The sequence below is a fragment of the Protopterus annectens genome, chromosome 7.part0 (assembly GCF_019279795.1).
Source record: "Protopterus annectens isolate FY-2018-M chromosome 7.part0, PAN1.0, whole genome shotgun sequence".
Lineage (NCBI taxonomy): Eukaryota > Metazoa > Chordata > Ceratodontiformes > Protopteridae > Protopterus > Protopterus annectens.
Genome location: NC_056739.1, coordinates 460568937 through 460584805, shown reverse-complemented (window position 1 = coordinate 460584805; position 15869 = coordinate 460568937). Strand labels below are relative to the sequence as shown.

At 37.3% G+C, this 15869-nt stretch overlaps 1 protein-coding gene across 1 annotated transcript in view; it reads right to left on the bottom strand.

The window, feature by feature from the left end:
• The window catches only part of SLC2A4 (solute carrier family 2 member 4), a 304157-nt gene that overhangs the window by 244385 nt on the left and 43903 nt on the right, over nucleotides 1-15869 (bottom strand). The window contains exon 2 of the mRNA XM_044077041.1: nucleotides 8764-8859. Coding sequence (XP_043932976.1) covers nucleotides 8764-8859 — 96 coding nt within the window. The remainder of the gene's footprint in view (nucleotides 1-8763; nucleotides 8860-15869) is intronic.

Genomic DNA, 15869 nt, shown 5'->3' with positions numbered 1-15869 from the left:
ATGATTTGCACATAGTTAAGCATTGCAAAAATGCAAGCCACATTGTGATAAGTACTTGAGAGTAGTGTGCTACAGGGTAGAACTCCTGACTATTTCTGGCCCTATCCTCAGGAGCATGGGGAAAATATATGTGGTCACTAGCATGTTAGAGCATAGCATTCAAGAACTGATGGAGGATCCTGGATGCTGATGCCTTTGACACCCCTAGCATGTACCCTGTTGGTCTCTGATAGGTACCTGTAGCTAAGATTCTATGTGCTACACATACCTTTTCTCCACTGGGATGAGTTCCCTCTGTTTGGCCTGGCTCTGAGTTGAGGACAACAATGGTTGCAGAGTTCCTGTAGTGTGTCTCTATCCACCCTGTAGTGCTCTACAATTTCCTTGTCATGTAGGTTGTGATAAGTTACCTGGGGTCTGAAAATTCTTCTCCTTCTTGGCCTTGGTCTGTTAGCAACAATGGCAGCATAGACTTCAACCTGTTGTACATACACATGAATTAAAGCAACAGCAGCCCCTAACATTGTTTCTGTGTAGACTCCTTTCTATGGCTGTATTCCAATAGGCTTTGGGCTCCTATCCCCATGCTGACATCTTACATATATTATGGTTCTGCAGATACTCCCACAGTATCTGGTGCTCTCTCAAGGCTAGACTTGACAAGATGGGGTACCACAAATCAACCCTTTTGTGGGAAATAGCATTGCTACATGTTACCAATCTTAAAATATCAAAATTAAGATTGCATATCTTAATAGCACTTTATTTATTAGTTAAATTCTACATTACCAAACATTGGCTAGACCGTACTAAGATGTCTTGGAGAGGGTTTAGGTGTTTGACTGTTAAATACATTACCTCACAAAAACTTTTAATAACAAACTTCCACAAGCGTCCTTATTACCAGGAATTCTGGAATACCATATTCGAGCTCTTGACTGACAACTAAATACCTATAAACTAAGGTAGTTCACCACTACTAAATGCTCCTCCCAGTGGCTTCCCATGTATTTGTTCTATAAGTTTTGATTTAAGGGCAACACAGCATGTGCAGCTGTTGTACTTACCTTTTTTTCATCTAGATTTTCATTAGGTTTACTCCCATCGGTCTTATTTTTAAGCAGCACAATTGTACATATTGTATATAATAAGTAGTTTTATGTTTTCTCTGGTATTACTGTTCATTGTTTAACTGCAATTGTTTGTGATATATATGTATGGCAAAACCAATAACATTTTGATCTGAAAAAAAAAGAAAACCAGCAATGAGTCTACATGGTTGCTTTATAGCTTGCTGAATAGCTCCTCCGTCTTGGATTGGTTGATTAGCATACAGTTCATCTGCTTATGCTGTAATTTGCATGACACTGTGTTTACCTTGTTTGTTGCAGCATTGCACGGCTCTACACATGGTGTAGATCCGCTTACTGAATCCAAAGCAGTGCCTTATCATGTGCGCATTTGCTTTGTTTTTCCTTTTTTTTTGTTTACATTTTTTATTTGCTATTGCTATTGCTATTCTCTGAAATTTCATTTCTATATATGGCAAGCCATGGCATAGCCATCCTGGATGAGTAAAGGGTTGCGGCCTTTGTTAATTTTCATTTATCATGTGTAGAAGTTTGAACACCAATAATAACAACCAGTTGCTGACATAAACATAAGGGGGGGTTAGAAGCATATTATAATAAGTAGAATCTTTTTCTTCTTCTTCTTTCGTCTTTTTCCCGGTTAGGGATCGCCACAATGGATCACCTGTCCACTCATGATTAGCATTGGAGTTTTATGGTGTTGAGTTGCCAGCCTGGCATCCAACCTTCCACAGAAGGCACACACATGCATGCACTTGCTTCACCAAAGTTTTAGTTTAAGGGTGTGTACACTTATGCAACCCACTTATTGTACGTTTTTTTTATTTTTTTATATTTTCCCCTAACAGAGTTGTTTGTTTTTCAATTGAATTGTCCAGGTTATAGGGCACATTAAAGATGGGAAAAGTTTTGAAATGATTTATTGTGGTCTCATTTTTTATATCACAAAAACCTGGCATTTTAACAGGGGTGTGTACACTTTTTATATCCACTGTAGATGAGGGGGATATGGAAAAGAAAATAAATTTGTATGTGGGTGATGTGTTATTCACTTAAACATAGGGAAGATCTGAGGAAACTATGGAAAATTCTGAAAGACTTCAGACAAAGATTAGAATATAAGATTAATCAGGAGAAAACAATGGCAGTACAGATAAGTAAAAGAGAAGGGGCAAATGGTGTGCAAGGACTAAGATGGGAAGAGGAAATAACATATTCAGGAGTGAAGACAGGAAAAGTAATAGAACAAATCCCAGAGTAGAACATATGATAAATTGTATGTGAAGATGAAAGAACAATTAATAAAATGGAAGACACTGAAGTTAGATTTAGATCAAAGTGTACAGATTCTCCAAATGTGCACAATGCCACAGTTTCTGCAATATTGGCAGGCCTTCTGGAATATACCTGTGAATGGCCTACTAAAGAAAGTAAAGCAGGTATGTAGAGATTTTGTTTTGGAGGGAGGGAAACCTGGGGTGGGAAGCATTAATAGAGATACCAAACAGAAGTGGATTGGGGGGGGGGTCCCGATTTGAAGGAATGCTTACTAGTGTGTCTAGTAACTAAGATAATTAAGGCTGATAGATATAGATTATACAACAGACTGGAAGGGAGTGATACACCAGGGGGAAAGATGAGGAAAGGAAGGGATATGATTTAATAGATGTGTTCCTGGAGTCATTCAAGGTTAAGTTACAGTTGCAGTGGGGGAAGGAGACCCAATGACTTTTTCAAACACTGTGGACAGGGAAGAATAGTGAAGTGGATAAGAAAAAGGAAATACTGCTTGGATGACAGAAAGAAGACAAGATAAACTTAGATACTGGACATAGCTCTTATTAGGGATTAGAATCAAGGCATGAGAGGGGCTAAAAAAGGAATATCAGATGGAAGATGAGAGGGGCTAAAAAAGGAATATCAGATGGAAGATAATGTGGAATGGCAAAATCAAGGAGTGATAAATAAGTGGAATAAATAATTTGAGGGATGACTGAAAGGAATGAAATACCAGAGGTCATGCAGGAGATAGATGATAGAAGGAGGGAAGGTAGAGCAATGAGGGGATTACTGAAGAAGGGGAAGAGATTGCTAAAAGGAGTGGAATGAACGTGCAAGAGAGGTGGAAGGAAAAATAGGAGAAGGACTTTAGAATCCCAGTACTTCAGGAAATGTAGGAAACTGCCTACATACATTGAGGGAATTTAGAATATATGCGTAAAGTCTCTGTATAAATACTTTTATAACCCAACTGGCCATATATTCTGGGAATGTGGGAAATTGGACAGCTTCAAAATGGGAATGCAAGATACCAGAAATAAGAAATATAACAAAACAACTTTTCTTACTGGGTTATAAAAGATCATTTACAGAAGATAGTAGAGAAATACTAGTCTTATTGTAATTGATTGGAAAAAATACAATTACAAAAAAAAAAAAGAAATTGGAAGAGTCAGGAAGCTCCCACATGGAAAGAGGTAGGGAGGATAATGTTACAAGTCTTAGAGGAAGAGGATGAGGAAAAGGGTAAGAGGAAGACCAATTCAGCTGGATTTCAACAGAAATGGGATGAGTGGAAGGAATACGAAATAATACATGTCCAGTTATAGGAAGGAGTACCATGGAGGTACACTTTGAGAATAAGAAAGAAAGCAAAGAAAAAAGGTACGAATATGCCAAATAGAGTAGAAAAGATGGTGAGAGGAATGCTGCTGAGGAGGAAGATAGAAATGCGGGACGTAAATAGTTATTAATCCATGACAAATCAATGAAAGGGATTTAATGAGCAGGATAGAAATAGATAAAAGTGCTGATTAGTGGATAGTAGGGTAATGGTGAAAATAATTTGGTTTGTTGTTAATAAGCAAAGCTGCCAGATGCATGGAAAATAAGTTTATTTAATAGTAAGAAAGAAATATGATGCAGTTGTGGTATTTGTAAATGTGAATAATGCTGGAAATGTGCCATATATTAAAGAAGTAGCATATGTAACAAAGAAATGTTGATAAATTGAATAGAACAGAGGAGTGACGAGGGGAAGAAAGTGTGAAAGGATATTGTAAACTCTGGTTTTGGGCTGTCTCATCTGTACTAGAAAAATATATTAGGCATAATTAAACCTAATGTCAGCAGCCACCAGGGTAATAAGGCAGGTGCATTGTGCATGCAGATTACGAAAACATAAATGTAAATGTTGATGAATAAAGGTTTTTCAGTCACTGGGGGGGGGGGGGGAGAAATCAGACTACTACATTATAACTTCACACTGCCCTCAAAATTATTATTACTATTTAATACCTTGATTTGTATAAAATATATATACATAATCTAATAATTAAAAGTCTTTTCTACAGTATAGTGTTACAACTCACTGACAACTGTCTTAGAAAAATCTGCATACTTTTCATATACTGTAACTTCAGTTTTTCAAATGCCTTTTTATTATTTAAGCAATAAAACAAATCTGATTAATGCTTCTTGTTTTATTTATATGTTTTATTAGCATACAAGTTTCCTTATTGTATTACGTTTTCATTTTCCTTTTCTGACTTAAACCACCTTTTCTATTTAACTATAGCTAGGCACTGCTCTCATAGATAAATTCCTGTTTCTCAGCCTAACCCTATGAAGTTACACCTATGTTGTTCCTTTTTTCACTTATTTGTAAACAAATGCAGATCTCTAAGTGTCTATGATTAATTAATGCAGCTGTGCCATGATGCAGCATTCTAAATCTTCAGTTTTCCTTTTTTCAAAGAAACCAAACATACTACTGGCATCAACCAATCGAGTTGCTATATTTGTTTTTTTTTTTCATTTAAAAAAAAAGCATTAAAACAAGCAGTTTAAGCTACTGTTTACAATTTTATCTCAAACTGAAAATGTATGCTTCTAACAGACTTCAGCATATATCCTGAAGATTATTGAATATTTAGTGTTTATAAATATAACTGTGGAAAGGTAAAGGATCTAGGTTTTAAATTTATAACTAAGCATGAGTTTACCAGACGTACAAAACATTCAATACTATCTGCACTGCATATTATTGTATATAATATTATGTAAAATTAAAAGATACATGTATTTAAATGTATGTGTAAATATACGTTTCATTTAATTTCATTTAATTTGATACTGCCTCTGTGATATATTATTAAAGAATATCATGCCGTATAAAATATTGTATCATTGAGAGCATCATAATAAACTCTTAATGCATTTTAACCACAGATGTCTGTGAAACCCATTATCCATCTCAAAACTGATTACATGTATAATATTTTTGTGTCATTATGTATATAAGTATATACTTACCATGTCCCTGATCAGTTGTATAAAACATTTATAAAAAATACTTTTTATTGCACATGAATCAGTTGTATAAAAGATATTTAAAAAAAACTACTTCTCATTGCATATGAATTGTAATTAAAAATAAACCATTTGTCATTCAGTTTTTAAGAAATAACTGTCTTTCAACTTTTCTTCTCAACCTGTCTCTTTAATGAAGCAGCTGAACAATCCATATTGTCTGATGCGTTCAGGTTATTATATTGTTATTGTTATTATTATTATTATTTTGTAAGCATGAATTTGCTTCTTCTAAAGTACTGAACACTTTTGGTTTTTGCGGTGTTAATGCAAATGAACTTTAATATATCCTTCTCTTCAGTTCTTTGACAATAGGAGGGCAGGTCTTCTCTTTTCTATTACTTTTGTAGAGTAATTCTTATCACAGTATTATAGTATTATCTCAGTCTGGGGAGTGAACTGACACTAGGAGGATTGTAACTGCAGTCTTGAGAAATGTAGAACTACATTTGTAGGTAAGGAGAGTATATATTAAGTCTGAGGTTGCAGTGTCTCCAATAATCTGAGGTACAGTGATAGTGGAGTTAGTATATATAAGTATCAGGTATGGAAGGCATGGATCTCATTGTTGGGTAGGGCAGGGGAAAGCTCACCCCCCCCCCCCGCTAAAATGCTTGAATTATGTGGCAGTGAGTTTCAGAGCACACCGTTTTTATGTGAATCACACTTTGTTTTTCAAAGTGTTTGTTTCGCTCTTTTGGTATGGAACCCTCAATATGCAGCTTACTGTTGAAGAATGAAGTCAATCCTGTTTTCCAACAGAATACTTCAAAGCTTGTATGCTAAATATGGGTGGCTGGGTTGACGTGGTAGCTACACAGTGGTATAGTCAAACGTAAGTGTGTGTGTGTGTGTGTGTGTGTGTGTGTGTGTGTGTGTGTGTGTGTGTGTGTGTGTGTGTGTGTGTGTGTGTGTGTGTGTGTGTGTGTGTAGGTGAAGATGATGGCACTCAGTTTACTTTATTTCAGGATGAAAATATAAAATAAATATGATTATTTTCTTTAATACTGAGTTCTGATGGCGTGGATATTCTCATTTCAAGCATGGAAATTCATACAACACCCAATGGAAAAATCACTTTACCAAATAAATTCATTTAAACATAAATTAAAATGGAGGGTGATTTTTTTCAATTTTCAGTGAGTAAACCTGGTAGATTGTGCTGTCAAGTCTTATGCTGGGCGTGTTGATCTTGGTGGGGGTGCTGGGACTGAGAACCCTATGTAATGCATGACAGTTATTTAATTTTATGAGTGGGCTTAATCTGTGATGTGCATGACACTGGTGTATTGCATACTAGGCAGTATTTCAAGATGGGGTATTCTGACACTGTAAAATCTTGTAATTCAGCACTGAGGACAATATTTTTATTTAGTTTAGGCATTAGGCATTGGTAGATTGGACAGATTCCAATGTTATGAAATAAGAATGTTGATACTGAGAACATGGGCATCTCCTAATATAATTATTCAACAAGCATACATAAAAGAATAGGGACTTGGAGGTGTTACCTTGTAGCAAAAACAATTTTCTTAATTTCCCATAGGATTTGGCAGGTGGGGTGGTTGATGCAAATTTGCCTGAGGTCATCCATTAGCCAGCAGTTAAGTATCTTAAAAAATGGGTGTGCTAACTGAATTGGCTCATGAATGAAGAAATTAAAATCATTTGTGAAGAAGCACCGCTAATAGATGTATTGGTACACATGGTAATTGTAGAGGGTATTCTGGGACCGTTCACTGTAAAGCAGTATATTTTATTGATTACATTAAAACATAAATATCTTGTCTATTCTTGATCTCTTCAACAGATACATTTTATTTTGAATTTCTGTATCCCAACTGCACCAGTCTTGGGGTTGACACAAAGCTTATTAACATTTATTAAAAATAGAAGTTAAATACTGAATTAATCAAAATATTTATAGTGAATGATCTAGGAAAAGAAACTGACTGAAGTGAATTTTATTATGAAATCTACATAGTGGACTGCAACTTCAGTGGATGCCAAACTATATGCTTCTCAATCCCTATAATATATAATTGACTATAAGTCACTACACCTCAGGAGAAAAGGACTTGCTTCTGTTGCATAGGCATCAAATCTCTGCAATACTTCCCAAGTTACATGCATACATGTACATATGTGGCTGGAGGGAAATGTGTGTGATGTCAATGCTTGTACACGTGTGAACACACACACACACACACACACACACACACACACACACACACACACACACACACACACAAACCAAATCCACAGAACCATGCAGTGCAACTTTACATGTCTTATGCCATGAAAAACTAAGTTTTAAAATAAAATGTGAATTCTCAAAACTTAACTTGAAATGAAAAATTCTGCTCTTTATAGACCTTTTGGTACTGAGTGACCTATAAAACTGGCAACAAGAAATTAAATTGCAGCAAGAGTCTGTGCCCCCAGAATAGACAGTGCTAACAAGGAGTACAGATAGAGTGGCTCAGCCTTGGTAGTTGGTTATAATTCCAGCAGTATCACTAGAGATGCCCTAACCCTCATACATGCAGGGATGCTGCTTACAGTACAAATGATATGCAGTTTCCATGGTTTTGCCATTTTAAGCCCCCCCCCCCTTTAAAATTTCCTCTATGAAGCAATAGTTGCAAATTATCATTTTTCTTACTCCAGCCTCAGTAAGTACAAGACCACAAATCAGTCCATTGAAAACTGGATACATTTTTATCTACAAAAATAAAGATGACCGACCACTACAGCTGAACATACTGTAAAGTTCTTTAATAAATATACAAAACAATAAAATAAGTCGGTAAGCACTTTCACTGACAGAGACATTCCTTCAGACTATACATACACTACTACAACTCATTCATTAAAAATCTATACGAATGAATTGTAGTAGTGTATGTATATAGTCTGAAGAAGCAGCTCTGTCTGTGAAAGCGCTTACTGACTTATTTTACTGTTTTATATGTTTATTAAAGAACTTTACATTACGTTCAGCTGTGGTGGTCAATCATCTTTATTTTTGCTCATAATAGCTGGGTGGATTTTATCAACCTTAATCCACTGGTACTGCTATTTTTACATTTACATTTATATCTGGTTTCCATTTCTTTCAGAGTTTTTTTTTTTTTTTAGTCAACCCGCTACACTGAAATGAACAAAAAATGAATAATGTATTATAGACTTTTCAAGAAATTATGTTTTCATTGCAGGTGGCCATAAGTAAACAGAAAGAAATGTTTATTACATGCATATATTATCTGTACATATTCTTGAAAGGCATTTTTATGGTTACCTCCTGTGGTGCATTAATGACTCCGATGTTGTATCCAAACTGTAATGACCCCAGAACAGCCGTGAACACTGCGAGGGCAAGTGTTCCTGTCACTTGCTATGGGAGGAAAAAGGGGAGAAGTTAAACAAATGTAAATATAAGGCAATTACAGAAGTAGCTCATACAATTGGCTTTTACCACAATATCTTTTACATTTCAAGTAAATACTTTAGACAGCATTAAGTTGGATTCTGCTCTATTTTGGAATTTTGGAATGACTAGATGAGGTGCACATACCAAATCAGTGCTGAACCATTTTAATGCAATAAGAAGTGTGTGTGTATGTGTGTGTGTGTGTGTGTGTGTGTGTGTGTGTGTGTGTGTGTGTGTGTGTGTATGTATTAATGGGTTATGAGTCAGCAAAAACAACAGAAAATATACAACATAAAATAAATACTGTCTTTCCTCTGTAAAGTTATTGCTATCCCCCTATAATGTGTAGACTGAATCAGATAAACATACAGAGGATATGCAGTTGCTGTGTTTGGCAATGAAAATAAGAGACACAAGTACTTAATAAGGTTAGTGCTAAAGTGTCCTTATTCCTCAAATGAAATGGATGTTCTTATTCACAGAAATGCAATCTCAGGACACTGTGCATGCCAGAGCACTAGCTGTCCCTTTCTTGATATCTGATTTCCCATCCTGAATATTACGGATTTGTACTTTAAAGTCTAAATTTAGCATGTACTCTCATAGGCAGTGTCCCTTCTAGGAAGGAAAGATGAATCACATATCAACTTCTGTTATGATGGCTACGTAGTAGAAGTATTGTCAGTCACACAAACAAACACACACACACACACACACACACACACACACACACACACCACACTTTTTTACATCAGAGATCAGTTGCACAGTATGGATGGTTGGAGGCTCCAAATGAAATAAAGATTTGTGCGCACAGGGAATGTTTTTCACATGCCTTCAATGACAATCCATTTACTTACCTACCTATTTGACACTCAGGTTAATGGATAGTAGAAAGACCATTTTCAGCCATGAATCAGTTAGTGGTACAAACATGCAAAATATGTGTAAGAATCTAACAAAACTTTAAACAGAGTTTAACGTAAGTGGAACAAAAAAGAAAAAACATACAGGCAAGGCCATCCAATACGATAATTAGTTAAATTAGGGGCATGGAAACAGGCTTTTGTTTAATACAGATTCATCTTATGTCCACTAGAAGCAGCCTTTGCATTTGTTATGCACCTTGTTTTTTTACTGCATGGCTGCATTCTCCAAACTGATAATAATATGGCAGTTGCTGATGAGCGACCATCAGATACTAATAAAGCCACAGCTTGTAATTTTGACCATATTTTAGTACTACATGGTATATGTCATGTCTATAAATATGCTTAGGAGGGTTTCAGCATTTTGTTCAGACTCCCATCCTACTGGACACTAAACCCAAGAAAGCACTTCTGATACGCAGATTTCAAGGAGAAAAAAATTGAGCAGGCGTTACACTGTGTTTTTCACATCTGTGTTTGCTCATTTGTCAGTCAAAGAACAGTTCCTTCAGCTAAGAGTTTCAATTCATCTGCTCATAGTAGCATTTGTAGTTTTATTCATATTTTGTATTATTTTAATAGCTTTGTTCTGGTTGCTTGTCTTAAGTAGACAATGATTTGTAATATGGTGAATGAGTGTTCTTTGTTTATTAAAAGACTCCAGGCAATGATGGTGACACATTGCATTGCTATGAAGGTAGACATGCAGGGGGGGGATTAGTTGTTGCACTGACCTTAGCATGAAGAAGCTTGCGAATGTTACATGAGTAGCCCCTGATCCATAATTCACATGAAAGGGCCACACCCTGTTACAAGAACCTTCAGCTGTCTAGCTAACAGACTGACTTCAGCTTCATTAGTCCATGAAGATAAATCCAAACCTTAATTGCCTGTCTGTATGTGTTATTGTTTCCCATTTACAGTTGTTATTATAGAAACAGAGACTTTAGAGGGATCTTTCAGAAAACTTTAAACAGTGTGTGTGTGTGTGTGTGTGTGTGTGTGTGTGTGTGTGTGTGTGTGTGTGTTTGTGCTTACTTTAAGGGAGATACCATGAAACATTAAAAGGAGGCATGTAGTAAATATGGAGGAGTGTTTTGTAGAGAACATAATTTCTTTTTTTCTTATAACTTTTGGTTTAAACATTTTTTTCACTCCCTGTTAACTAAACAAAAGTTACTCCTGGTGCCCTCCACAATCTTCGGTTCCCCAAAAGCAAGCCCCCGACATGATCTAACAGTGGGGGCTGGAGAAGAGATCAAGGTGGCCCAATGCAGTACCAGCCTCCTGCCATATGGAATATTTTGTTTTTATGTGCTTTTCCTATTCTTTGTTCCTAATCCCTGACTTGCACCATGCAATTACTTCAACCTGTTTGTTGGTGCATCTTCAGTGTTTTGGGTGGGTGCTGTCCCCCTCCCCACAGTCTTTACCAACAGAGGTTTGCAGCACCTTAAAAGGGTAGCCTCCACTCAGGACAGGCAAACTAACAAACTGCTGTTTATTTCCTGTTCTCCTCCCCCTCCCAGCTGACTCCTCAGGAGCCTGGACTAGTAATTGAACCTTGGTTTCTTGTGGTGCAGTCAGAATTTTAGTTACAATTGTTGAAATGATTAAGATATTATACAAGAGGTATTGTCTCTTGAACTAGGGCATATCTTCCTTAAGGAGCAGAGGTAGTGTTGCTAATTATTATAGGACACACTCATGTTTAATAATCCTAAACCACTTAGGAACCATTTTTTTTTGCCAGGGACTGTGGAGAGTCATCTGTCCTGTCTTGTGATTGTTGGCTGGCAGGAGCTAGTACATTTGGAAGCAGCAGTGCTGACAGTGTGCCGACAGATGTCTCAGACCCCTGCTCTTTTGCTTACTATTTGTCACAGTCCATCATGTATACACTTGCAGAATGCCTGACTCCCCCTACATAAGGCTTAGTGTCTCTGTTCTAGGCTGGTGTAAATCCTACCTTACTGAAAAAAAATGCAGAGGGTTATTTCAGGCATTTGTCATCATAGCACTCAGCTGTGCCGTGTTCATGATTTGAATCTGTTCTGTTTGTGCACTTGATGTTGTTGGATCACATAATTATACATAGCTTTCTAGCTGCACTGTTATGCAGATGACACCCAGCTAATTTTTTCATGCTTGTTGGATGGATCAAATTCAGCCCTTGTGTTGTGCTGGCATTTGAAATTGGTCAGTGGGTGCTATCTCCTCAACCAGATTTAGTGTTGGCTATGAAGACTAGTTTATATGCACTGACAGTTACATGAGAGAGATACCCATTCACTATAGCTGAACAATAACACAGCTGGTGTTTGGGTACAGAATCAGGCAGTTACTATGATCTGCAAATTAACAGAAAGGTATTGTGAGATGTTGATTGGGCATCACAGTATTTACATTTTCAGGATATCATGAGTATTAATTTGGCTTATCTTGTCTGTGGTCTGGGTAGTGATTGCCACTAAAACTCTGCTTTGGGTTAAAATTGTCAAATGTGTCATATGCAGCTAGTTCCATTTTTTTAGTTACTATAGAGATTTAGTCTGCACAATTGCCATTGGCACATTTGTTCCCAACTCTTGCAGTCATACCTTTCCAGTGTCTTTATGGCTGTATTATCCTGAAATTCCATGCATGCTGTCAGCTCTGTGACATATCTGAACAAAATTAAACCACTGAGTAAACACAGTGCCTGCCCACAGTCAATTATAAAGATGGCAGCGCCGTATCATATTGTCTTAACATCTACAATCTACAGCCCTCCTTTTTTTCTTTTCTTGGAGTGGGACAGCTTAGTATTCCTAGCCAATGGCAAGCCTTATTGTATATGGAATGCAAGGGGTACAGGACCAAGGTACTAAGGTTTGGTGGGTGAGACAGAACCATTGCAGTGTGCACTTGCTGAGTCATACATATGATGAGGTGCACAGTCAGCAGTGGATAAAATGGCAGCATCTGCCTTGATCTTCTGTCTTACAATGGGGAAAGCTCTTCCAGAAAAGGTTACAATACCGCCCCTCTCAAAAAAGCTGCATAGGAGAAATAGAAAAAAGAATGCCAGCAGCCTGCATTCAGTTTACTCTCATTTGCCCATCATGAGGAAGGTATTAACATAGCAGCAAGGAACTGCCAGTACCTAGCTGATGGTTTGACTTTTGATGTTTACAAGGCATTCTGACATCACTGAGCAGCACATTCTTACTTACCTGACAGAATGGTAGTGCCTTAGGTTTAAGACTGGCATTTCGGCATTTTTTGCCTGAAGTGCACTTTATAGTAAAACATCTTGATCTCTGTACCTCACAGATCCTGTTTTAGTGATGGCACCCTGGTTAAAGGCAAATTTGGGGTAAAACATTTGTTAACATCAGCTTTCACTGATTTCAGAATGCAGTATATTTTGAAAATAGATCACTGTATGTGATTATCTTGTAGTTTTCTGAGATGGATTTTTGAAGAAAGAGCATAAAATGTGTGATGACCCCCTAGCATGTGAAATGCTATATGGTTCAGTTATCCTGTTCAAAACACAGCACTTTTGAAAGTGGCTGGTGACATAGTACCACCTTCCTTCACTTTTTTTGTTTGTTTTATGTCTTGGTTTGTTTGCCCTGAAGTGATATATTAGCTCAGTGATTCTTCCCCAATTTCCTAAACCTGCATTCACTCCTCCTTTCTCTAAGAAGTAGGTTTTACAATATACCAACATATTTAATCCACAGTTGTATGACCCCAAAATTCTGACTAGCTGGATAAACAACATACATTTCTGAACCAACTTTTACATACACAGCTTCTCATCATCCATACCATCCTAAATAAACCCTCCTCCTGCCCTAGCATCTTCCCACTTTTCTCCCTCTATAACCCACCTCGCTTCCTCAGAAGCTATGAACAATTTCTAGTACAGATCCACAAGCCAAAAAAATCTTTGGGACAAAACCTCTATAGCTAACTTCCTGCTCTGTCTTGGAATAAGCTTCCCATGGCCCTCAGACATATTATCAATTTTGATAACTTCAAGGCAGCTATTAGAAATTGCCTAAAAGTGCCTGGATTTGTCATTGCAATAATCCCACTTGATATCCTTCTCTTTCCTATTTCAGTTATCAACTACTTCCCTCCTTTCCCCTAACAATCTCTTCCTCCTAGACATCTGCCACTATCACCTTTTCTTTCTTCTATCTTCTGCTCTTATTTCCACTCGCACTGTAACCCACCAAACTAACTCCTATAATTTCCGGACATAAGCCTTAAATTCTCCTTCTTTAACTCTGCTCTTACCCACCTCCTCTATACTCACCTCCATTTGAATTGCCTCTTTTCCCAAATTTTCCCTCACTTGAACAACTATGTTCATCTATTTGACCTGATTTTATATCAACTTTTATTGTGTTTTCTATATATTTTTAGCATAATCTGTACTGAGTATTAATTAGTTGCCTGCTATTTTCCTTTTTACTAGTTTAACCTGCACTGTGTATGTACTTATTGCTTAATTTGTACTGTGAATATTCTGTTGTATATGTTTTGTGGAGGTTTTCTCCCCGGGCCTCCGCTGAAAAAGTGTGCAAGCTCAGTCGGACTATCCAGGTCAACAAATGTCAAATAAATAAATACGACTAGCTTCATGGTTATGAAATCTGACTACAGCTCCCTCTTGTACTTACTTAGAAGCATTTAAACTTATGTACACAATGATTTAAGTTCAAATATAGACTTGTCCATCATTAAACTGATCATTCTGTGCATAATTATAGTGTTGAGATTTTGGCCTTTTCTGCTCCCCTTCTGAAAATCTATGGCTTAAAATTCTCTTAATACATGTTTTAGCTCAAAATCAATGTTGAATTGACAGTGTTTATTTAGTTTCTTTGTTCCTCTGAAATGCTAGAAGATTTCAGTCACAATGACCCCATGAGGAAGCACTTGTACTCAGCACTTTAAAGAGAGAATCTCTGCATCCCCCTCCACAGATTTTCAGTATAATCTTCAACAAGGATCTTTGAGTCTTGATGTCCTCAACAGGTAGTCTCCCACCCATAACAGAGAGTCTCAACAGTCTTCTAACTGGGAGTCTTACAGCTTCCAAAAGGGAGTTGTCTTCAGTAGGTTCATGGCCTGCCTACTAAGCAGTCTAACTGTTCCTAGCATTGGGCAAAGAGACTCCCCATCAAGGAGTATTTGCACTCCCCAAAAGGAAGTGTCAGCATATCCCTAACAGGTACTTTCTGTCAACCCTCAATAGCAAGTCTCTGCATTTCCAACAGGGGTCCCATCCTTTTCAAAACGGGGTATCACCATCCATAACAAAGATTTCTGAGTCTTGTGTTCTCAGTGGGGAAATTTATGCCCTTCACCGCAGAGTCTCACTATCCCACCAAGGACTCTTATTATACCCTAACAGGGAAACAGAGTACCCTTGAATCAGTAGGGAGTTGTAGAATCTCCCCAACAGGAAGCACTTGAGTTTTGTTATTACCATTAGGGACTCTTGCACTATTCATGAGGGAGTTGTAGTACCCCAAGTCCCCAAACCATGTCTCAGCACTCTCAAACTGGGGCTCTAAACATTTCAACAAGGAGTCACAATATCACTGCAATAAAAAGACTTGCTTCTTGGTGTCCCCTAAGAGGAAGCCTTCTTACACCATCCTTGGAGGAGTTTCAGTAGCCACAGAAAGGAGTCTCAGCACCCTCAAACAGGGACTTATTAATGTAACATTATAGCTGACCAGGTAGACTATTCTGAACAATTAATAAGGTGTGATTAATTATAATGTGGTATGTTTCCGGTTAGGTGGAAACTAATATCCAACTACATTAAGGGAATAGAGCAATGCAAAGGGTAATCAGCTATGTTAATGTATACACTGTTAGACTGTGCCTATATAACTCAGTGATAGTGAACAGAATAGTAGGGAGGAAGGTTGGCATAATGGTTAAGGTGTTTACAAATACAAAATGCAGGGTTTGATTCTCATTTTGGGTAATTGGCTAGGCTTAAAATCGTCCACAAGGGCAGTTAGCCTAGTA